The sequence below is a fragment of the Lissotriton helveticus genome, chromosome 8 (assembly GCF_964261635.1).
Source record: "Lissotriton helveticus chromosome 8, aLisHel1.1, whole genome shotgun sequence".
NCBI lineage: Eukaryota > Metazoa > Chordata > Amphibia > Caudata > Salamandridae > Lissotriton > Lissotriton helveticus.
The window spans coordinates 422,950,420-422,975,999 of record NC_136069.1 but is presented as its reverse complement, the minus strand read 5'-3'; the positions used below and the strand labels follow the sequence as shown (position 1 = coordinate 422,975,999).

General features: G+C 41.0%; 1 protein-coding gene across 1 annotated transcript in view; it reads left to right on the top strand.

Moving 5' to 3' along the window:
- The window catches only part of VWA8 (von Willebrand factor A domain containing 8), a 1,418,144-nt gene that overhangs the window by 568,024 nt on the left and 824,540 nt on the right, over positions 1-25,580 (top strand). The window contains exon 21 of the mRNA XM_078657276.1: positions 8,805-8,881. Coding sequence (XP_078513402.1) covers positions 8,805-8,881 — 77 coding nt within the window. The remainder of the gene's footprint in view (positions 1-8,804; positions 8,882-25,580) is intronic.

Sequence of the window (25,580 nt, the reverse complement as noted above, 5' to 3'; positions counted from 1 at the left end):
TAATATTCTCCTTTTTTTCTACTTGTGCAGAATGAGCTAAACATTTTGATCATTAGTTTGCAGTTATTTCATTATACCTATATACTGCAATCTTCATGAGGCATCTCTTCTACTGCAGGATTGGTCCTAGGGATTTCTTCTTAATTCTTTTTATTTGTTTTATTTTCTTAACATGTTATGTTAACTTATGTTAGTTGTCACAGTCTTTTCGTCAGTTCATAGTTCAAAGAATCAGTTAATGTTAAATTAAATTGAATCAATCAAATATCAAATGAGTCAAGTTAAATTATGAATTTGTTTCAAGAGTTGTAATCATGTGCTGTGATAAAGTGGCATATCATGGTGTGACAAGTACTTCTGCTCACAGTTCATTCGGCTCATAGGCTGTCGGATTAGGCACACTTGTCCGTATAATAAGTCCTTTTAGGTGCTGAATACCTGCAACAAGGTACTCTTGTTCTCTTAGATCTCCTGGGTGTTAGTTGATCTTCTTCAGTATCACTTATAGCACTAGATTCTGTTTCTTCAACGATGTTTTGTGGTATGAGTTCAACTGACACACTAGATTGTAATTGTCTCATGCTCTTTGGCCATTTCCTTTTCTTTTGAAGTTTCCTACTTCTCGCACTTGTTCCTTCATCAGAATCATTTGGTTGCACCTGTGAGGTTTCTGCAATGTCCCCTCTTTCAGATCTCAGATCTTCGTTGTCAGGGGATGTTTCCACACCACTCTGCGAGATTTCAGAAACCTGGACAGGTGAGGAATCGGATGGATGTCACCCTCTTCTGGTCCTTCAGGACGTATGGACACAGGAGGTTGTGGACTCAGTTCAAATGTTATCACCTCATCAAGCGGGCATCTCACTCTTTGGATATGTAGGCATGAATCCAGTTGAGTGTCCCACCACACTTCACAGTGGCGTTTGTGATCACCTAATGGGGCTCCTTCCCCCTTGACTCCAAACAGGATTTTCGAACGTGCATTTTTATGAGGACCCAATCGCTGGGGCTATGATCATGGCATTGCTCCTGATTTGGGATGGCAGTAGCCCTTCTAACCAGGTGACAGACAGATCGTACCACAACAGCCAATCCCTTGCAGTAGTCAAGAATCATGACATCTGTGATATTTGCAAGCGCATTTGCATGCACAGCAGGCAGTCGCATTGCACGTCCCATGAGTATTTCTGCATGGTGACAATCCTGTTCTTGTGTCAGAAGTGCTTCAGAAACTGATCATCACTAAGGGTAACACATCTGGCTATTTCAGAGAAGTGGATGCGTTTTCTATGGCCAAATGAGATTTCAGTATGTCATTAAGCTGTTCAACTACAATGGTAACAATGTAGCTGGATTAAGACTCTGGCATTGTTTCAAAGTGAAATTTTCTGCAGCAAGAATCAATTGTTCATATTTTGTGAGTCTGCTGTTTGCCATGTGCTGTGTTTTGGTTTGTGTGAGCACACGTCCCACCGAAAGAGGGACCATCACTGGAAGAGGATGTCCCTTGACTATATTCTTAGTTCTCTCAATACTGACACCAACGAGGCAACCGCCTCAAGGCATCTGGGCAGTCCTGCAGCAACAGGGTCAAGTGTAGTTAAAAAATATGTCACAGGTCTTCATGAGCCTCCATACAATTGAGTAAGCACTGAGAGAGCTCAGCCCTGCCTCTCATTGCAAAGCAAAGTGAATGTCTTACTGTAATCAGGAATTCCCAGAGCAAGGGTTCGACAGAGACTTTGTCTCAGCTCTAGGAATGCTATTAAGCAAACGTTGTCCCATGGAAGCTGATCAGGCACATCCTTGTTTGTCAGGTTTAGTAAAGGCGTAGCCACCAGAGAAAAGGTTGGGTTTCTACAGTAGCCCACCATTCTTAAAAACAGTCCAACGTTTCTCTGTGATTTAGGTGGAATCATTTCCACAATTGCAGTAGTTCTCTTACGGCACCGTCTTTGTTTCCTTCTCAATCAGATGGCCTAAGTACAGGACATCTTAATTGACAATATTGCAGCTTACACTTTTTGTCCATTCTCAGCCAAGTGATTTAGCAAGGCAATGGTATCCTGTTTCCAGGCTTCTTGGTACTTGATGCAACAAGTAGGTTGTCAATATACAATACAAGAACCGAATTGCAAGGCATTTGATTGATGGACTTTCTGTGTACCCTTATGAGACTCTGCACCATGCCAAAATTCTGCTTTGAAATTAAAATAAGAACAGAAATTGACTGGCCCCATGCAGTGAGATTGAGATGAAACCCTGTCCACAAAAGTGAACCACTCAGCATCACAGGGAATCTGAAACAATACTGTAGCTGGATTCAGTACCAAGGGAACAACATGGGATGGCTATACTAATATTTTTTCGTAAGACCTGCAAAATGCTATATTTACCTTTGGCTTTTGTAAGCCATAATCGGCGAGTTGCAAGGACTTCTGTCTACTTCTCTCAAAGTTCCTAGCATTAATTCAATCACTGGAGTGATTCCAGCCATGGTCTTGGGTGTGAGATTGTATGGTAGACTTCTCAGAAAATCTGCATGTGATTTAATCATTATTCGGACAGGTACTACATCTTTAATAAGTCTGTTGTCTTTCCCTGAAAAAATCCCATACATAAGGTTTCACAGTGTCTCATAAAGGAGGAGGTAAGTCCTCTACCATTCTCACAGGGAACAATCCAACAACTTTTCCTTGTCTGTCCATTTTAAATTCAACATCTTCATCATGCGTGAAACTCAATGCCTTCTTGTGTACAGTACATTGTGCCATTTCAATTGCATTAAACATCACTTCCTAACAGATTTACAGGACTTGAATAACACACAACAAACTGATGATCCTCTTTAAATTAGCCTATTTTGACAGGAACCTTCTTTGAGACAGGGTTAGTTATTTACTTATTTTTGACGCCTACAACTTGGATGTTCTTTCCCGAGAAAGGTAGGTCAGGGACTTCCGCTGTTCTAACAGTGGAATGGGTAGCTCCAGTTTCAATAAAGAATGACACTTGGTGGCCATTCATCTCACCATCTACAAATGGACCACTCTGGTCTAGCTCTAAGACTTCGCCAAGTACACGATATTCCTCCCGCCACAGGCACAGTCATTGTGAATTGTCAGAGTCAAAGCTCTCATGCTCAAACATTGAGAATTGATTAAATGTATTATGATTCTGAAAAGGATTCAGGTTTGCTCTTGGTGCTTGATTCATAGTAAATCTGGGGTTACCCACATCCTGTCGAGCCATCGGAGCTTGTGGGACCTGCATCACTGGGGCGTGTTCATTCCATGAACTGGCATAGTCTGCATTTGGGTTGCAGTCCCACTTTGCACTTGCCCATCACCACTTAGTCTATTAGGATTTCCCTCTTCCAGTGCCCACGCTTTTTACTGTAATGACAAGGAGTCGATCTCTTCATTGTCACAATTCCTACCCCTGAATTTGGAACAACCGGAACACCTCAACCTCTTCCTTGTGGAACACCAACTTCGACTTGCACCATTTGACCTCCACTCTGGTAACCAACACCTTGTATTCAACCAACATTCCCTACATATGGCTGATTTTGAAACCCTTTCTGAGCCAACTTTGTTTGTGTATGAAGTAACTTTTCTTTAAGCCTTTTCTATTTCATCTCCTGTTCATCCCTACAGTACTTAGCATTCCTCAGGATAGGCTATAAAGGATTAGTCTGCCAGCAAATCACATTCAGTTCTATGTGCATACTGATCTCTTGGTGCAACCTAAGAATGAACTGTGACACAAAGTTTCCCATATCTTCACTTTCAGGATTTTCTCGTCCACTGTGCTGTTTATATACCTGAAACAACTGTTCATAATAGGTATGCACTGATTCCTTAGCTTCCCTAGTCGTCCTATTTATCTTTAACCAATCAATATCCCTTTCTGGAAGATTTCCTTTAAAAAACGTAATAACCTCATCATACTTTGTTCTCAGCATAGATGATGGGGCACGGGTACACAGCTCTGGATGTGGCCACTGTACGGCTGTCTTACATTCAGCTCATAGATCACTCTATACCACAGTGTTGAAAAAGTTATTCAAATCTGTCCACAATACCTTAGAAATTTTCACAAACCTCAGCAACCTTGGTATACGATTTAGCAGAATTCTCTCTCAGGTTAGGGAAGGTGTTTGTGAATGTTGCAAGATCACCTCCATGGCACATGAACATACCCTTCACCTGGCCTCTCCCTAATAGGGAATATAAAAGCATCATCTTCATCTAGGGGTACTGGAGGTAGTTTACCTTTTAGCTCTACACTGTCTGATTGCTTCTTCTTCTATCCCTGCTGTTATGCCCATTTGGTCTCTAAGCTGTCAAAATTCCTCCATTTCTGAATGCATTTAACCAATGCGGCACTGGGTAGCTTCAATCCTGAAGATCGCATAGTGAAAATCGTTTTAATCATCTAATGGTGCCCTGAAACCTTTCTGCAAGGGAATATTTTTAGAGAGATCTATCTCGTATTTCTCTGTCAATTCTGTTAATTTCTCATGTGTAGTAGCTACACTCCTTGTAATTTTCTTACTCAGGTATATCAGTTAATTTCCTGATATTGATTGGCTAAATGTCCCCAAATGATTTCTTCCAGTTCCACCTTCAGTTTTAGTATGTCTAGGGGTCTAGTCCATCCTTGACATGTGGATGGTGTCACTGTATCTCCTATCCCTCTACTCTCAGAAGTTTCCCCAAACCATGGGGGCAAAATCTCATTATTTTTCTCCCTTCTCTTAAATATTAGACATTTAGCGATGGGGTCCAGGCAACAATCTGTAAGATATGGGACATTGGCACTAATCCTGTTGTGGCTATTCCACCTACAGCTCCTGGAGCAGCAGGATGCAGGGCAATGTTTACTGGTGTGGATACAACAGGAATCGCTAAAGTCTGAGATAATATAACTGACATTGGTGCAGGAACTGGCACAATGGAAGCTGAAACACCTAGAGCAAATACAGTAGTGGCTGTTTCACCAGGTGCAACGGCAATCAAAAGAGCTGGGAGTGATCCCCCAATGTGAACTAAATGTGGTCCAAAAGGGGCTGTGACAACTGTACCACTAGATGTGTTATAGCGGCATCTGAATGTGATGATGGAGCTACATACGTTGGTGGACGTGAAGATAACGGAATCCAAGATATCCTCAGAATCACTAGCAGTATCGTTTTTTCCTGCAGTATCATCATTTTCATTTCCCTGCTTCCAATTCTTTTTTGGATTTTCTGTTTTCAATACTGGGTACATTCTAGTCAACTACACTTTTCGTCCATCTAAACTGTTCTTTGTCTGATTTAACATCAGCGCTATTACACTCTGCTCTTTTGGCTCTGTTCTGTTATTTTTCTTTCTCCTTTGCAAGTGCTGCACGTTCCCAAGCATTTAATGCTTCATATTGTGCAGGACTTGGTGTTGGTTTTATATCATATAGTATTCCCCTTACATTTTCAATAGCCTTCAAATCAACTGTGCCATACTGTGGCAATCTTTATGCTCCCTCCTTTTTTGTGATCGTGTGCCATTGACGAAGCCACAAACATTGATGAAGCCCTATGATTGTCACCATATAGTGACCTAGCAAACCTTCCTGTGGAGCTTCCTTGTGCTCGTAGACAAGAACTCGCACATCATGTCTCATTAAATGTCTAAGGGCTCTGAAACATTTCATGATTACAGCAGTGATACAATGAAATTAACAATTTCCATTCAAATACTCTTTTTTGTCCAAGTTACAATTCGGTACATGTCAATTTTTGCACTCAATCTCAGCGCAATCTTTTCCTCTGTGGTCCTATCACAACGCAACACCTGATGTCTCACAAACCAATCCTAGTGCAACATTTTATACTAGTTGACTTATCTTAGCGCAGTACTTTCTGACACAACCCTCACTTCTTGCAGCAATTTACCCCTTTACAATTTTTCATACGCAAAATTCCTCCACTTTTAAGCAAACACAACAAACAAATAACCCTTGTCTGCTCCACTAAAGAATTCAGAGTAGTTAATTCATACACGTTTTGGCCTGAAATAACAATTTCAACTTCCATACACATAGATGAAATCTTGACCAGTGGAAACCACCCTTACTGATGTGGTTTCCCCTTTGTGCCAATAGGTTCTACAATTGTCCCCATGACCAGGCAGTAGTTCATGACAGTCTAACTTCCTTCCTTTCGTGGTTTACTCCCATCTTGAAGGTTTCATAGCCATGCCGCCATCTTTCTTTGAAACAATCCTCCCACTAAAGTCGAAAACCTCTCTCTTCTACTTCCCACCAGTAGATTCCGCACCGTGGCTTCTGTGGGTTGTGATGCTTTTAAACATGTCTGCAGTGACTGGTACATGAGCATATCTGTGGCCTATGAAAAAAGACTGACATCAGGTACAAAGGTTATGTCCTTGAAGGGGTAAATGATTTGAGGTACAATCTAAAGAGAGAAACATGGAAGGATTACTGCTGTACATGAAGAAACTGGTGAACAGAAGGTGTACACAGCCTTAGAATGAGAGTTTGCAGCATATTTAGCATGGGTCACTGATATCAAAATGTGCAGTACATGGCGCAGTGTGCAGTGCACAATGTGCACTATTCAGTGTTATACACCATATGATTTATAGCACAGAATACATAGCAGGCACTATACATCACAGGCTATACAAAGTGATGGTTTCACAAATTACATTTATAAGTGTGGTAAATATCTTTACAAGAGCAATTTTCTACTTCCTCTTACATGCCGTTGTGATAGGCACAAAACATCCAAATCCTCTGTAACTCACTGAGTTACATAAAAACGTAGAGATTCCTTGGATTTCCACCAACAGGCAGAAAATATGCACATTACACTGCAATTTAGTGCCGGTAGTGCGAACAGTGCTGAAAAATCAGTGCGAATGATACCATGTGGTGTGCAAGAGCTTGCGGGCATTCAAATTGATTTTGCTGCTGCTCAAGTAGAACTTCTAGTTGAGAAGTAGCAAATCTACTCAAGCAGCTACCTTCTGACTGCGACCGCCCGTGTTAGAAAATCGTGCCAGCTTTTCTGGAGCCTTGTGGGAAAAGAATTGTGCCATGCGGCGTTTGGCTGAATTTGGGTGCAACTCCACGTTACAGGAATAACGTGGAGTCGCAAATTGTAATTCCAAGAATGTCATCAACCCTATTAAATGTCCCTGTAATCAATCTCATTTATATCGCCCAAATAACTCAGAAACTGAAAGACAGGAGAATGCAACACAGAAATTCGTATCCGGCGACAGATTTTTAATGCTCCCTTAGTGACACATTTCACAAACCTATTTTACTCGGAAACATCTGTTTCATGGCAGATTATTGATCATGTTAAACTTGATCCAAGAGGAGGAGACATACAGTGCTTGCTCAATAGGTGACAATCGAGATGGATAATGAGATGTTCTGTCATTACACTAAGTCTAAGTACTTAAGAGGAATGTAACTCATTTATTTAAGGATTAATAAATGTTATCCCGTGTTTCTAGAAACCAAGATTGTCATTTTATATCACTTGTTAGATTGTATATCTCTTCTTTTCTCTACCAATTGTCTCTTTGGTGGTTCGCCCCCTTTTTGACTGAGACCAAGAATCATTTAATGAATTCCATGTTAATTGCTTCTTCTGATTATGAATCAAGTGTTATTTAATAAACTGTATGTTAATCCATTGATTTTCTTAAAATGATGGCTCCATGATTACATATCTCGGACCATGTTTAGTATTAGAGGACCTTGTCTGGTTCCCTTTTTTAATTTCTGATATGATTGTTACAGCTCACACAATCATTCGGGTCAAGTTTGCACTTTATAAAACTCTGTAAAATAAAATAAATAGGCTTTTACTCCCGGTAAGCCCACTTTGTGACAGTCTTCCAATTATAACATACAGCACTTGCTTCCTAGTCTAGCTGTGAATGGTTATACTTATCACGCCTTTCCTGTAAGTTGGTTGGTCCCTCTATTTGGTATTTAATCTTTTTCTAATGTTAAATATTGCGCCTCGATTGGGTCTGTATATACCATAGGGTCTCATATCCCACCTAACTGACACATGTGTTCCATCCATTTACATAATACTGACTATGTTTGCAACGTTGCTGCATTTAGCAGTTAATGCCCTTGAATGTAATGTTTGGCCCAAATTGCTGGTTTCAAACATTTGACCAATTTTGGTTTGCTTACAATACCAAATCTAGAAATATTGCTTTTTAGGAATATATACCACTTCAAGGTGGCAGCTCTGCATTTAGCACCTGTTTAAAAAATGTGTATAGTACACTTGATATTTAAATGTATCTGCTTTTGCTGTGTTTCTATTTATTAGACCTCAATGGTGCATTTGATTTTATTTATTGTTTATACTGGGCTCATGAACAATTTCCGGTAATCTTATTTTCGCACATGTAAAGCGCTCTGATACCCCGGGTCTACCCAGCGCTATATAAAACCTTTCAAATAAAATAAATAAATAAATACTGTCCGTCCTCGCTGTTACTGACCCCTGGGAGACGCATCTTTATCTTCTTTTCACTTCGCAAACCGAACATTCTTGCTCGGATGTGTTGTCAGTGTGCTTCATCCCCTCGTAGCTCGTCCCGCGATTCATTAAACTGACCGCTCTCTTTGAGTAAGTATCTTGGGGTCAACAAGCCAATCTGGTATCAGAAACAATTTTTACATAAAATATTATTGTACAAAGTTCAGGCTGAGTGATGCCACACTGTGTTCTGACAGGCGTTGTTTTCATGTCATTTTAGGGTGTCGGAAAGAACAAGATAGTTGACAGATTCCTACATTTATTAAACCGACCCAGGGAATATTTGCAGTTACACAGGTAAGCGAACACTGTCTCCCAATTACATTTTTTTCTCTTTTTTTGCTATAAATTGTAAGTTGTGTGAATTTCAGCTCTCTACACTGATTCCCTCCCAAGTGCCTATGCGTTTATTTTCTTCATCCACATTTGTCCACTGGAAGTGATGAGATGGAGTCTGTTGGCTGATCTATCAGAATAATCCACTTTTAAACTTTGGCTTTGGAATCCTGTTAAGGGAGACAAAGAAAAGTAATAAGGTTAGATAAAAGAACAAATTATTTAATTTATTTGAGGTTTCCCTATAGCACAGGCTCAGTCCCCGAGGAACATTAAAACGCTTTATAATTTAATTTAAATTACTTACTATTATTGACATTGTGCCCAATAGAAACCTATCTTAAAGATATGAGAAGTGATGCCTAAATCAGGCAAGTGTGACATGATGATTGTGACAAAGATTGAAAGTGCTGAAAATGGCTTTGGGTCTAGAAGTATAGAACTTGCATTCTATAAAGAATCAAATTTAAAAATAGCGCTAGCTTTAGAGATACCATACATTTATGATAACACCGATATTTCAATGTCATTTCATTTAGGTATGAGTTAGTGTCAGTCTTGAAATAAGATAAATATTTTTTAATCTTTTTTTTTATAAAACATTTTATTTGGGACAAGGTTAAAACACATTATACATCATACAGACATGTGTGTCCGAGGTTTTATGCTGGCATAAACTTTTTTTTATTTTATAAATCTTTTTATTGTTTTAAAGCAAAAATAAACAGACATATCTGGTGCCATATATACATCCAATAATCACAGAGTGAATTGGTACAAAAAAACAGGATAGACGTATAGCAGTACGATTTTTCAAGAGGCCCTCACCATTAAGCACAAAAGAGATTTACATCAGTATAATCGCTAAACAGTTTAGAAGCGGATCCTCAATAACCCTTCCACCCATAAATCAGAGCAGCGGAAGTATCATGGCAACCAGATACTAGAAAGTAGGAACCAAAGTCAGGATATTTCGCCGATATTACGAATAAGGAAAGACTAAGAGAAAATTGAAAAACGGAGAAAAAAACCATATGGGCGATAACAAAAAGAAAACAATAAACCCATCCCCCCACTCTGCACCCCTGAAAACGGCTATCGCCTAATCCCCAGTAGCAGCGTGCCTGTCGCCCCATCTAACTAGGTTCTATAAGAGAAATCTACCAAAGAAGAGAAGAGGAGTGGAGGAGGGCATATTCGTATGGGCTCCCGGTCGCCCCTCCTCCCCGCTAGAACCAAGAATCCCCATATTGAGATCAAGAAATCTATCGGACAGCAAATATATGTCTCTACAAGGGAAACTTCAAACACCGCCCAGCCTACCTAAAACAATTTTTTTAGCAAATCCTGTGTCTATCATACTTAAATCAAACCCAGTCTTTCAATCTCATCCTTGCCCCTTCCGATCCGTCACCTGAGTCCCCTCCGGACAAACCACCTCTTCCACAGGACAGACCGAGTACGAAGAAACTGTAATAGTTCTCAATGCAAGACCAAGCAGAAAAACGAAAGTGCCGTGAACACCATTAAGTCCAGAGACTCTCTTCCCCGTTATGAACTCCCAGCGTAGATTCGTCCGCCATCTTAGTGGCTCCGATGTATAGGGGAGTGACGCAGTTTCATCCCGATAACAGTTCTCATCAAAAGTCTCTGGAGTGGGAACATCAATTAGTCCTTCCATAGTCGGCAACGATCGTAGGCATAACAATCCATTGGTGGCATCGAGTTTTTTCCCATCGTCCAAAACACTGGTCAAAGGCTCTGACACCTCACAGAGTATGGGGTCAACATCCTCCATCAGAGTGGCCATCTTGAGTGTCTCGGTCATCACCGTTTCTTGTAGTGGGGTAGGGTCCGGTCCAATTCATACCATTTCAGACAAGCGCGCCACCATCTTCTGAAAGCGGCCTTCGACGTACACATGAATTGACCCAATGGCTGCCAACACAGTTCGTAGCGACAGGTCGCTCTCGGTCTGCTCCACCACTCTTTGATCAATGACAGTCATGATTGCTTCCCCTAGCGAGCTCAATCTCTCATAGGGGGAAAGGCGAGTAGGGAACGGTCGACTGCGGAGGGTAACTTATCAGTTAGTCCGATGATATCCTAGGTCCGCCACCGCAGGCGGAGATCCCAACCCAGCGAATGCTAGCGGGCCCTTTAACGGGTCACCGGGCAGGACCCCCGTCCACAGCTGCAACCGTTAGGGTGTCACCCTTCCCCTACGACTTTCATCAAGGCAGCCAGACGTCTTCCACATCAATCCGAAAAAACGAAGAAAAATTTCTTCCACTCCGGTAGACCGGACCCAATCACACCACCACAGCCGATGTTGTTGAACTGAAACCCGGAGAGGCCAGTACTCGAGACCCCGGCTTCTGGGCAGATCTAGGCCGCAAACTTCCACTCGACATAGTTTCGTCAGCCGAACAGGTAGAGACCTCGGGATAGCAACATTAATCTCACGGCAGGTTCAGACACACGGTGGCTGGGCGCAAGGACAGGATAAATGACAGGATATTCCGGCGGGAGTCAGAGGTCGGTGGAGCCAGGAGCCTACGCAGCCATCTTGGTTGCTAGCGTGGCTCATCCCCCCGTGCTGGCACAAACTTAACAGTATATCTGAGACCATAGTATTATTACAAACAATTTACATTGGTTCCACTTATAACCGGTCATTCGGATCAGCACCCCGCCTAGTCTGCGGGGGAAAGATAAATATTTTAATTGTTTAAAAATTACAGTTAAGGTCAGGGTAAGTGTTAGTAATAATGACATTTAATGTAATTAAATGATAGTTAAATTATCATTAAATTTAAGTAGATGATTAGTATTTTGTTAAAGTTTAGGGATAACAAGTGAAGTAAAGGTAAAGGTGAAGAAGTAAAGTTACGGGGAAGTTAAACTGAGGAAGTAATGGCATGTAGCAGCAGGTCCACCATGCCATGATGGGATGTTGGTACTTTCATTATTCCCAAAGACAAATTGCCAGAGATGGGGCTGTCCTCAAAAAACATAAAACTAAAATACCCTACACCTACATCTTTCACCTGAGATCATCATAGTTTACATGGCACGACACAACACGAAAATTGTTGATAGGAATTGCATCAGAGTTGCCGTGCTAAAGAAAGTTTTCCTGACAACTTTGCTTGTGGAAAAGCTACCATTCCTTTCACGCAGGCAATGCAAGAGGTGGGCAACCGGAACAGCCGCCAATCTTCGCCAGGTGTGCCATTGCTGCTCACCCACAAATGAGGCCCGGGCATCCCAGTCTCATATTTTAGATGCTGGCCCCCTCAAAACTGGGACAGATTGTTAAGCTCCTGCTCACCTCTCACAATAGATGATAGCAGTGATTGTCGACTGATAAGTTTATATATAAAATCAATTGAGTACCTTCCTCAACCGTCCAAAGAGGTCCTGCTTAGTGTCAAGATTGGCTGATTTCATTCCATGATATTGTCAGAATCTTGACCGTTATGTATGAAGATCGAATGTAGCTTCTAGTGTCTAATGAATATGAGTATCATGTGTAGCCTATTTCTCCCTTCGCATTTGGTAAAGGTTTTTTGATTTACTCACATGGGGCATCATTGCATTTTGTAAGGAATGGCGTAACTGAGGCATTATTAAACTCTCGCCATGAGTTTCTGGGAGAGTGTTCACAGTTTTACGGATGGCAATGAATAGAGGGTCATGCAGTAGCTAATCTGAGGAATATTTAATTCTTTATATTATTGAGCTATTGTATTTCTATATTGTCACATATTGGAAATATACAAATTGGTTTTATGGTCTCTCATTTTCGGATTTGTACCTGCTATCGCTGTGTTAGCTTTTTTGTATCATTCTGTTTATGAACATTCTTTTAAGATGATTGAACATGCTATTTGGATACATTAGGAAGTATGGATAAATCATTATTTCAATATTTGAGAATAATTGTTTTGGTGTTGGTTATCATTCTTCTTATATCTGATAATTACTTTGTAATAAACCTTCTTAGAAACACACCAGAATAACTGGTTTGCCCATTCTCTGCCAATGCCTTTCTAACTCCAAGTGTATTTATTTTATTTCTGTTGCTGTTCATATGTAGTAGCATCAATCAATCAATCAAAGCATCACACTCTGCCGCTGCTAGTTTTTTGTGATGCCCTTTAAAACTTGGATGGTCTCCGCAGATTACCTAGTAAGCCAGCGCTGGTCTTGTACCTCAGACATTGCCCTTACTGAGTTTATCCTATTTCATTTCTACCTCTTCTTTCTAGGAAATGAACAACAATGTTTTCCAGGAATAAACCAAAGGCACTAAAGTAGAGCAAAACAAAAATATATACTCATGGTACTTCACCAAAAAACACGAAAACCCAAAAGTCAAAGTCTTCCTCCTGACTGAACTAAAAGGGTTTTCCTTCAGGGGGAAAGTGACACTCATGAAGCAAAGAAAGCCCAAGATATTGTATTAACTCTCAAATTAAACCCTATTATAAAAGGACCAAGGAGTACAATATCCCTGGGAGTCCTGTTTTTGCCAAAAAATATGTAGCCTCATCCAAGACACACTTTTTAGGTCAAGCATTTGAGACCTCTTGTATATTCTTTAGTATATACTTATATACTTTAGTATATACTTATATGTGTATTTACTTTGTGGGCTCTGGAGATCATCCCAATGACTTGTCTGCTTCCGCTTAGGGACTTTTTTTTCTGTTCATCTGCCTCTATTTAACTGTGTTGCTAGAAAACGACCAGCAGAGGTCAGTAAAATACCAGGATTGCTTTCTGCTGAGGTATTTTTATTTTTTTATTTTTTCTGGAAACTGCCTCTATTTAACTTTCTTGATAGAAAACAACCAGCAGAGGTCAGTAAAATACCAGAATCACTTTAACATTCTCTAGATTCCAGTCCATAGAAATTGTCTTCCAGGAGCACCGGTAGACAATAATATTTTTTTCAAATCTTGTATTTTCAGTGATATGACCACCGAAGTCCCTGATTTCATATTAAAAACAGAGCTTGGACTATACCATTTCCCGCTGAAAGGCAATATTTCTCTCCATGTGTTCCCATACCTGGCGTGTCACGCAGTTTGGTGCTTACTTTCCCTCTATGTTAAAGAACAGTAGATGTTTCAGCACCCATATTAATGTGTTGCATAGCTAAATACATATAAGGTCCCAAAGGCGAGACCGATTGCATTGCAAATGCTTGTTTCAGTTAGCTATTAAATCTGCAGTCAGGTTGTGATGAAAAATAGTTTGTTTCTAGTTCTTTTTGCAACCTCCAAAGCAGTGTTTACTCACACACTGCGAACAATGTGGTTGAATCATTGTTGAGCTATCTGACTCAAGATATGGTGACAGTTATATTGCCTGCATGTTCTCATTCAGTAATTTATGATTTAAATCCCGAAGCGCCTTTCTTTTCACCAACTTAATTTGCTCAGCTGTTGAAACTAGCCCTGAACCGTTAGTATATTTAAATCCTGCTATAGCTATTATGACATCAGTTTATGTTGCTGAAGTGCCTGAAGACCTTTGAAACAGCAGCAATTAGTTGAAATATGTGAAATCTTGTTCCTAAGCAAAACATCCAGACTCTGCATGTATTGAGCAGGTCGCATTTATTCAACTTAAATTGGGTTCTCAGAGAGCTCGTTTGCAAGTGACTTTCTTAAATTCTGAGGATGCTAAAAGAGATGCAGTAAAATCATTTAACTAATCAATTCAATTCAATTCATGAAGCTTTATTCGGCACATAAAAATGACCATAAAAGCACAAAACATATACGATTAAAATATAGCAATATCCAGCACACGTAAAATACAAAACACATAAAGTATAAAATACAGAGTTCCTAAAATAGCATACTTTTACGTGCTTTGATAGAACAATTTAGGAAGGTGGCAGTAAAAAACAGATATCAGCAGACTCCATAATAAATAGCAAATTCATCGCCTCATTGACAGTACATACACCATATTTGATAAACATTTAACTAATCATATATGGACAAATTTGTTGAATTTATTACAAATGGTGCCTTCCTGACATTTTGTGGAATGCTTAAGAACTTAATAAGCACCATTTGGTGAACTCCAATTTTAGTCTCAAGTTATCCCTGCACAGCACGTCTCCAAACAAAAAGAAGCAGGGTGTGTAAAAAAATATGTAAAAGAATATTTGTATTATTTTTAGGTCTCGCATAGGCAGCGCATGCGCTGCCTCTACGAGGCATCAAGTAATTTTTGTGTGTTGGTAAGCAGCCTGTAGTTTCTCCTGCAGCTTGTCATTTGTCGTATGTTGCCATAGCTCCTGTTTGTTGGCTTTTTAGTGGCTGTTGGTGTGAAACTGACTTCCGTGCAGTCTGGAAGCAGCAGCCACTAACTACAGTTTTTGTCCGCTTTTGGCTAGGTGTTCACAGTCTTTCTTTGTCTCGCGCATGTCTGTCTGATGTAAACATGTCATTGCTTCAAGGTGCATGCGCAAGGCTGCAGCAGGAGCCGGTGTGCGCGAGGAGCGGCTGTAAGCGAGTGTCGGCAAACGATACTGAAGAGTGTCGATGGAAGTATGCTGCCTTGAACACGTTTTAGGAGACCGAAATGTGGCCGCTGGTTTCTTAGAGTGACACGCCTTGACACGACCTGCGCCGTGCAATCCAGTCCACTGCGTAGGCAGTACATTGTCCTTCGGCTATTGGTTGTCAGAAGTCGCCCCGCGTCTCTGTCTCTAGTGCTACTATTGCCAGGGGATACCGTTGCTAGGGTAGCGGCGTCTCTGGTTATCAAGATGGCGGAAGGAATCTGGTTGCCCCGTCTGAAAAGTCAGAGGTGACCAGCCCTGCCTTCCCTTAGCGTAAAGAGACACCGGAGCCACAGCTGATTCCAGGGGAGGGCATGGGCAAGCTGTGCAACGACAGTCCATGAGCTAAGTGTTCAGGGTTTGTCCTTCATGTCCTACTTATGCCACTGCCAGGTAGTGAATATCGGGCTCCGCGCAGCTAGATTCCCTGCTCGCAGAGCACCATGCAAGCACAGCACAGAGCCAGTTACTACCCGTATCCTTTACTAGTACTTCATCTAACCCCCCTCACCCGCCCCCACCATCGGCAATTCGCCCGCAACATGCCTCCCCAATACAAAGGAAAATATAGTTGCTTGTGTTTGCAGCCATTTCAATTAACAAGTCGTTAGGATGACTTACTTGACAGTACTGCGTGTTTTTTCTCTCCATTTTGTGCATTTTTTGTTTTTAATCATTTCAAAACATTTTCCTGACTTTGGTTTTTTTATGATTGTGGGTTAAATGTCTGTATGATGTGTTTTTTGTACGTCTTATTAGGCTGGACACAGTCTTCACCGAAAAAAAACAAATATTTGCTCTCTGTCATGTTTTGCATTGTTTGTTAGTTTTTTTCCGTTGCCGACTTCCTCATTTTGTAGTTTATATCTTTTATCACTTAAGTAATTCTTGCATTTTGTTTATTTGAAATGGCCATTTATGGCTTTCCTCCGTGAAATAGAACACGTAGGCGTGCTATCCTGGATCGTATTAAAGCATTATGAAGTCTGCATGCTCATTTCAAATCCGTTAGTTGAAAAAAATAACGTACGTCTTGTTGCCATTATGTTGAAAATAACGCTTTAGAAGAGAAGGCATCCTTCTTACATTTTTCAAGAACGTTTATAGCAGATACAACGTACAGAATTGTTATTTTTTGGAATAAAGTGATGTTTACTGAGATACAGATTGGGAATGGCAGAATGCAGACCAGTGAAAAGAGTTTTGAATACTAACTGAAGCTATTATATCATGAACTATACCTTGCTTTTCTCCACCCCATCAGGGGTATGTACACGAGTGGATGCCATCCGAGTAGATGCAGTGTGTGTGTTTTCGTTCTTACTTCTGGATTTACTATGTAGTCCATGTAGTGTCTTTATATAGAGCTAGCACAGCGAACAGTAGAGTCAAAGCACTCCGAGTGGAAAGTTAAGCGAGGAGATAAAAACACAGGTGGCATTTTCGGCAGCATGTATTCTTATGGAGGAGCATTGTGCAAAGGAACTTTGTCATTCCAGAGGAGACCGTTACTCCAAGGCCATTTTCTGAGAATAGTAGAGTATCACTAACCCTATGTTTATTTTAAACTTAGACATCATCCTAAAATGTACCTAAATAGTTCTACTCCCCACAACTGTAAACCTAACATAATTACAACAAAGTAAACAACTGATCTCAGTGCAAATAAAACATAACGATTTACATGAACGTTCCTACATAATGCCTTTTCATTGCAGAGGATTTCCAGTAATGGTTTTCTCTGTTATGTATTCGTTGTAATTACATAATTCCAGATGCAGCGTTGTGTGGACAGTTAAGGAGAGTTTCAAGTTGATTTTTTCTTTGACTTGGAATAAGTGGACATACATCTGTGCAGTCAACATGTGATCCTTCTTTCTTCTCCCGAAGATGATGTGTGCTGAGTGCAGTAGTTTCACACTCCTTGGAACTTGCACAATGACTTTGACAGAAGCCACCTATTTAAACTCTGTTTTAACATGCACTATCAATAGGATCACTGCAAGTGCAAGGGTAATTTAATGATGTCTATAGGAGATGGAGTATTCACAAATGCATCAAAGGCTTTAAAACTGTTCTTGGGTACATTGTTTGCATCCATAATGTTGGGTAATTTGGATTTCAATATGCATTCCAAGTTTCTAACTTTACTTGAGGGAACTGGAGTAGCACAAATCAACCATTTAATCCTACATGTCTGCACAGTCTGAGAAAGGTTTCTGTATTTACTGTACTGATGCAAAGACAATTTTGTCTTACCCACTAATTTACATGTGAGAGGCTCTCTTTAAAATTGTAGCGATTCTCCAGATCCTTGAATATTTTGATTTGGTTGTCAGCTTACAAGTGTTAACCTAAATTGTAGTTCATCATTTCAGTACGATGATCGTGTGAATCCTGCAGGTCTCCGTACAAGGCCACAGTTCCTTTGTATGAGCAAAAGTAACCTATTTTTATATGTTCTGTACAATTTACTATGAATTACCTAAATGAATGCATAGCTATCGCCTCTATTGATTAGGAGGTCATGAACCAGGGTTCACTGTGTTCAAGGGCGCCGATCGGTTATTGAAGATCTAGACAGAGTCTTGGCACTGGTCCTTGCTGATATTCGTTAGGGTAGTCTTGGCGCTTCTGCTTGGAATGAAGTAAGACTGGAAATGACAGAGAAAGTGTTCTTTTTCTTTGTCGGCAGAGAACTGGACGGCGATCACAGTTTCAACATGCATTTGCAATGCAATAGGTCTCGCATTTACAGAAGTGTAAGCTGTTGGCATTGTAAATGACAATGCCTTATATTTATGTTTCAAAAACAAAAACAAAAATAAAAGGCATTGTCATTTGAAATGTCAATAGCTCAAACTCTCGTCAATGCGAGACCTATTGGATTGCAAAAGCTTGTTTATTCTTAGAAATTTACATAGGCATTGAACAATGTGCACACAGTTATCACACAAGCACCCAGCCATTCCCATATTGAAACTCCCTAGCTTTCCCTCACGCCACCGGCAGGTCAAAGCATAGTTTGTGATCACCAGCGGTGGAGAAGCAACAGATTTCTTCCAGATTGTTGCCTAAAAATCAGTCTCCATCAGGTCGGCCACTCTTTAAGGCTAGATGGTCCAATGAAGAAGTATATACTAGAGGCATCTCACCCAGAGTCATAACAGCAGTTGGTTAGGGGCTTCTTGCATAGCTGGAAGAATGGAAATTTAGTGACACACACAGAGGTAGAGGCACAAATTGAGTACCAAACATTTAATATGCACTATTTAATTCCTGTAATGAGGCAGGCATGGTTAGAAGAATGCAAAAGAATGAATTGAGTTTCTCGAACAATACAACCCCCTCTGTCTACAGGACACTTTGCACACTCAAGATTTTCCTTTTGAAAGTTGTACTTTTTGGGTCTCGCTGGCAATGCATCCGCAAAGATGCATGTGTCCAGCTGGAGACGAATAGCGATCAGTCTGGGGGGAAGGAGGACAAGAGGGTGTACGAGCTTTTGTTACTGGATTCGTGTGCGCGAACGCGCACGTCGCGTCCCGTGCCGTACACATGCGCGCGCAGACAGACACTCGCTCACACACACACCCCCTCCCCCACAGTCACACACACGCACTCCAAGACACATACACACACACGCACGCACGCACACACACATACACAGCCCGCCCCCCCCCCGCACACGTGCGCGCGCGCACACACATGCTCCCCCCCCCCCGCAGCTCAGCAACCCACTCACCGGCTTCCTTCGTGCGGCGGCTTTCCTCAGCTGCAGGGCCCGGCAGCAGGACTCTTCTTCCCTCCTTTGGCACCGGGGCGCAGGGTAGGCTCCTGCCTGCTCCGGTGCTCCAAACAATCGCGGCTCTTCCGTGGGAGGCGGGGTAGGCTCCAGCCCTCCTACTTCCTGTTTCCGGTTGTCGCGCCGGCCTGCCTGACTTCCTGGTCGCAGGCCGGCAGAGTAACGAGGATGTTTGATTTGCGGTATTTATTTATTTATGCATTTTTATATAGCGCGGACTTTACCCGAAGGCGGTATTTATTTATTTATGTATTTATGCATTTTTATATAGCGCGGACTTTACCCGAAGGCGGTATTTATTTATTTATGTATTTATGCATTTTTATATAGCGCGGACTTTACCCGAAGGCGTCAGAGCGCTTCACATTAGGAACAGAAATGAAACATAATGAGAAACATTACAAAAGAACAGGTTGCAAAAACATACGTTACTTACATAAGGTAATAGTGACAATTGTGAGCAAACAAAATACAGGAGGTAGTAAAAACTATGAGCAACCAAAAATACATGAGGTAGTAAAGGTAATAGTGACAATCGTGAGCAAACAAAATACATGAGGTAGTCAAAAGTGCACAAGAGGAAATGAAAGTGACAAGTGTGCAGTTATAAGAGAAAACAGAGTATAATTAGAGGTATAGTCCTGCAATAAGTGCTAGACACTCAGGCTCAGGAACAAGCGTTACATGGGCAAGGGGGCACTTGTGCAAGTATCAAAGGCAAAGACATGTGAGAGGTAGCAGCCGTGTGTTGCAAGGGCAGAGTGGTGTGTGCATGTTACAAAAGGGCACCGAACACCAGTACATGGAAAATACTGCAAAAAGGCAAACCCTCCAATCACAGGCATACACTGGCAAGGCACTTCCATGGTCATGGAAAGTAGAAATTATCAGTAGTGGGAAGTCTTCCTCACAAATAGCAAGAGGACGTGAATTACTTTTGGAGGTGTCTCTGGAGGAGGAGAACTTTGAGGTCCCTTTTGAAGGCCTGGGAGGAGGCGGTGGTCCGGAGCTTTTTTTTGTCCTCTCGCGGTTTGTAAATACAAAACATATTGCATTACAAATGCTATAGGTATCACATTTGCGAAAGTTATAACTATTGGCATTGTAAATGACGAAGCTATTAATTTAGCTATTAAAAAAACAAAAAACATAAATAAAAACTTTGCCATTTACAATACCAATAGCTCAAACTTTCCTAATGCGAGACCTATTGCATTGCAAATGCTTGTTTAAGTTAAGGCATTGAAATCAGCCATGGGAAGACTCAAATGTGGACTCATCAAGTTATGCCAAAAATCTTGTGGCTGTGATGGTAAATTTGTTATAGTAGAATAGTACCTCAATAACATATAACCATTTAGAACCAAATTGCAACTACATCTCTTTAGTAGAGGCAGCGCTCACGGTGTTGTATGTTTAGACTGGCATTGAATTAGATACTGTTGATTTAATTATGAAGGAATAAACCCTTGTTATCTTGGACAAATTTTGGTTGTTGCACTTTAAGTTTATTAGATGTATTGACTACCGTGATCTAACAGTGTGCATGCTCAAGAAGCTGTTTTCAATAACTATTGTAGGTTTGATTCATATCCTTTAAAATAATAGGTCTAGAACCAATGTCTTTTGTACTGCATTTTTGAGGACTGGCACATACTTTTGACCATAAGCAAGAGGGAGAAAAACACACAAAGGACAGCGTATTATAGAAAGGCGGACCGCCGGCTCTTTGAAGCTACTGGTCCGTCATTAACTGGATGTGGCGACCCAGCCTCCATTGGAATGGGGCAGAAATCCTCCTACCATTGAGTGCAGTGAATTACTCTACCTTCCTGAATGAGGATGCCGCGTATGTGTGCCCCTCACAAGGGTTACCCTCACAAGGGTTACCCTCGGGTGGCACATTGACTGTGGCACCTTTGCACCAGCATCTGTAATGCTTTATAAGTGCAAAGCATTTTCTTATTTGCATGCACCGACACACCCATTTCTGTATTACCATTGTGCCCTCTGTGCACAAGAAATCTGCACAAATGCCATCTGTACCTCGGTGTCACTTTATATAATAGAGCTCTTGGTGTTTTAAGTTGTCATCATTTACAGGCATACAAGCAAAACATTCAACTTTATTTAATTAGGCAAATTAGGATTTTCTGCTTAACACAACCTTAAGTGATAGAAAACATAAATGATTCCTGTCCTTCAATAAGTTAATTGCAATGGCAACCCCAGAACAAGGAATTCTTGTTTTGCAGGCTATTGTTTCTTCATCCCTCCCTCTCTTCAAACCACAGCAGGTGGATGTGGAAACAACAAAATTATCTGCAGTTTCACATCCGCAAATGGGGGTGGCATAAGGCATATCACCAAAATCTAGTTGGATAGCACCATAATCCTTGGAATTTACACTTGTGGATAGGAACATGGAAGCAGTAGTGACCTGATAAAAATTAGAGCTACAGCAAGGTTTGGAATTATTCAGAGAGAGTGTCTGATTCAGAGAACGGGAGTGTACAGTTCAGCAGTTGTTTTCATGAATAAAGTCTAAAACCTGTGACTAAGAGCACTGATGGAAAAATGTGGGCTCTTCATTTCCCTAGGAGTAATTCTTCTCTATTGTGTAGTCAGATATCTTTGGGACTTCAAAAGATCCTTGTACGCGGGAATCATTGAATAATTCTGGCACTGACAACTCTGATGTTGAGTAATCAATTGACAGTAAGATTATGAGACAACTTAGCATTTGTTTCCAGAAAACGTGTCGAATAGCTGGAAAGCTCCGGTGACACTGATTTATCAATACTTGTGTCAATTTTCTTTTGTCATTTTATGTGCTAGGTGAAAGAAGCTTGCCCATTGAGGATCTCAGTGCTGAGGAAGGTATGAAATATCAATAGGGAGTATTAGAGGACCTGTTTGATCATCTCCAGGAACAGGCAGTAGACCCCGTTATAAGGAGAAGTTTATAACGGTCAATTAAGAATGTGGCTGTAGTTTATTTGCCCATCACAAAGACTTAGCTAAGTCTTATCAGCCTCGGAGCACCCTAAGTCTGTTTTAGATTGTAAGGAAACAGTGCCGCTCTTTGGAACAAAGGGACTGGATCAGAAGTGAAGTGACACCCAGTAGCAGAAAATTTGACTAAATTACTGACCTCAGAGAAATAACTCTCCCTCAGTTACTTGTAGCCTATGATGAATGTTGAAAGATTCTGCTTACAAGGTCTATGCTTTCCTGCTAAGCAAAACTTTTTTATTAATCTCTTAAAAGTGATTTTAGAGCTCTGCTTGAATTATTCATGCACTGAACTTCGGATGAATGTAAGATTAGCTCATTCCAAGGCAGTAAGAATGCCCCCATGCAGCTCAATGTAGAGGGTCAGTGTTTGATTGTGTACCTTCTTTTGACTGGCAAATCAGGTTTCTTCTCCTCTACCTCATTGCCAATGATTATCATCAGGTTGCCCTCATATACAGCAGATGCATCTCGCACATGCAACTAACATTACTGAATATTTCATTGATCCTTAGCTATTCAAATAGAGTTGTAGATTTGTTTACTGAATTAAAAGTGCCTTGAGACCCTAACAGGTGATTAGCCACGCTCTATAAGAACCCTAATTGGTTGATTGATTGAAATGGCTACTTAACTGTAAAATATTGAAAGAAATAAGGACTGTGCTTTGTCATGTGATGTGCTGCTGGATGTTTGCCATGTCGTTATTTCATAGATAGCTCTCTAAAGTCCTCTAAACATTTGTTTTGCATAATAGTTTGTTTTCGCATTAAGCACATATTTACTTTTAATAAAAACTACAATTAAATCTAGCTAGGCACTTTGCCTTTTAGAGATGGACTTTGTTCTTTTTGGTCAGAGGGAAACATATTTCGTGGAACTGAAAATTAACATACTATATACGGCTATGGTAATGATAAGCAGAGAGTTTGTACAATATTGAACCTGAACATAATTGGTTTAAAACAATGTTTTGCGACCTACACAAAGAACAATGTAGCTCATCCTGGTCTTCTTAACGTACTGCATCATGGTTACCCCACAGATCTGATCTGTAATAAACTCCTTTGTTCCAGTCCTAATGTAATTTCATTTGTAAGGTACGTTGTCCAAATTTGTAGTATCAGCAGCACGAAATTGTAGCAAACATGGTAGTGATAAATTAATGAAACAGGAAAACTAGCTTTGAGGAGCAGATGCCTGTGGATGATTATTGAATACAAGATGGAAGAATTTAGACTAGATGCAAAGAGATTAAAAGGTGCAAGTCCTTTTATTGCTTATGAGCCAGCGGAGGGGGTAGCTATCAAAAGCAAGATTGATCAATATTGGACAAGCGGCAGCAACAAGGCCCTGGAAAAGAAGCTAATGTCACGGTTCAGAATATATATAGAGTCAGGTTTGGAGACATGGGGCGGGGGATAAATAGTGGTTACATTCAAATTCAATAGTAAAGAAAAACAAAAGAGGTGCAAGATTTAAAGAGAGCCATTGTAGAGATGCTAGAGTGATAAGAGTGTAATCTGTGGTAAAGACATTAAAGAGCAGCCGTATAGAGGAGCTAAGGATAGATTGAAGAGTGCAAGATAGTAAGCATGAAGCCTTAGGGCTAGATTTAGAGTTCGGAGGATGGGTAACTCAGTCGCAAATATGATGGATATCCCTTCCGACATGTTACAAGTGCAATTATATCCAAAGACACTTGTAATACGGTGGATGCAATATCCTTCACCTTTGTGATGGAGTAATCCTTCTGCCGAACTCTATATCAGGCCCTAAGGCTCTTATTACAAATGGCCTGTTAAAATTACATGTGTTTCTGGGCCTGTTCCCGTATTTTTCCCCTTAAGTTTGACACAGTGTTTCTGATTGCTTTTAGCAGCCAACATCTCTGAGTGAAAAACAAAAACCTAGAATTCAAATGGGCTTGGTAACTCTCTTTACCACCCCATTACAATTTACAGGCATCTCGTAATAAGAGTCTGTGTACGAGAGAGAAACAGTACCAAACCGTAAAGGATGATAGTAGAGATCAAAATTTTAGTAGTAATGAAAGTAAGATAGTATTGAACTTTACAGAGGTTGTATAGATGGAAATGACAGGTGCAAGCTTTAGTGACAATATGTACAGAATAGGGGAAGGAGTCGAAAATGTCATTAAGAATGCAGGCAGCAGAAGACAAAGAAAGTGTGACAGGTGGAAGGCAACAGATGTCGGACAGAGACCTGAAGATGGAGAGCGAGAAGAAAAGAAAAATATTTCAAAGGGTATAGACACAAGTATTTAAGTGGAATCCATGCTTGGATAGAGGTGAGAGAACCAAAGATTAAGTGGCCGACTACAACTTTGGCGGTTTTACTGCCAGCCCGCCCCGGCGGCTGTTCAGAAAATTCAGGGCTGGCGGTGTGAGAGCAGCGGAGTCATGGCAGCAGTACGCTTCGGCTCGGTTAATGAACCTGAAGCCATTGCAAGCCATGCTACACTGCCTCTAGCCAGTCGGACGCACTTCTTCCTTGCATTACTTTGTTTAAGAGAAAAAGTGTGCGCACCCGACCTGAAGACATTGGAGGTAAAAACATAAGTACCAGTAACATTTTGCAACCCCACATTCATCCTGGAGACCGTTTTTCCCCTCATTACCTGCCTTTCCGTCGTCTCTGGCACTGCGGTGTCTCTGCCAGGAAAAGGTTGGCAGAAAGGCAGGTCATAATTCGAACGGCGGGGAAAATGACTGCACCTCCTCCATAGGCCGCCTCTGCATCTCAAGCCACCATCGCAGGAGCTCTGATATTGGCGGTGGTGTCGGTCTGGAGGCAGTGTTCTAGCTAGCTTCATAATAGGGCGGTCGGACCGCCTACGAAGTGGGCTGTCGAATTGCTGAAAAGTGACTGCGGTGCCCTTACCGCCAAAGTGATAATTAGACCCAAAGTCTTTAGGAGTAGAATATTGGGAATTAACATAGATGAATATTTGAGATTTAATTGTGGAGAAATTGCAGGGATAGTCCAGTAGAACAAATAAGAAAGGGGATACGGTAGAGTAAATCAAGTGATGAAGAGGGCCCCTTATCGTCCCCTGAGATACCACATGGCGGACGAGAAGTGAGAGATTACAAGTGTTGGCCAGCTCAGGAGGCAGTGTTGGAAAGATCAGAGGGATAGAACAAGAACCAAGCAAGTGTTGAACCTATAACTGCAATGGAAGAGAGCAGCAGTCCACTGTGTCAAAAGAAGCAGAAAATTCAAAGACA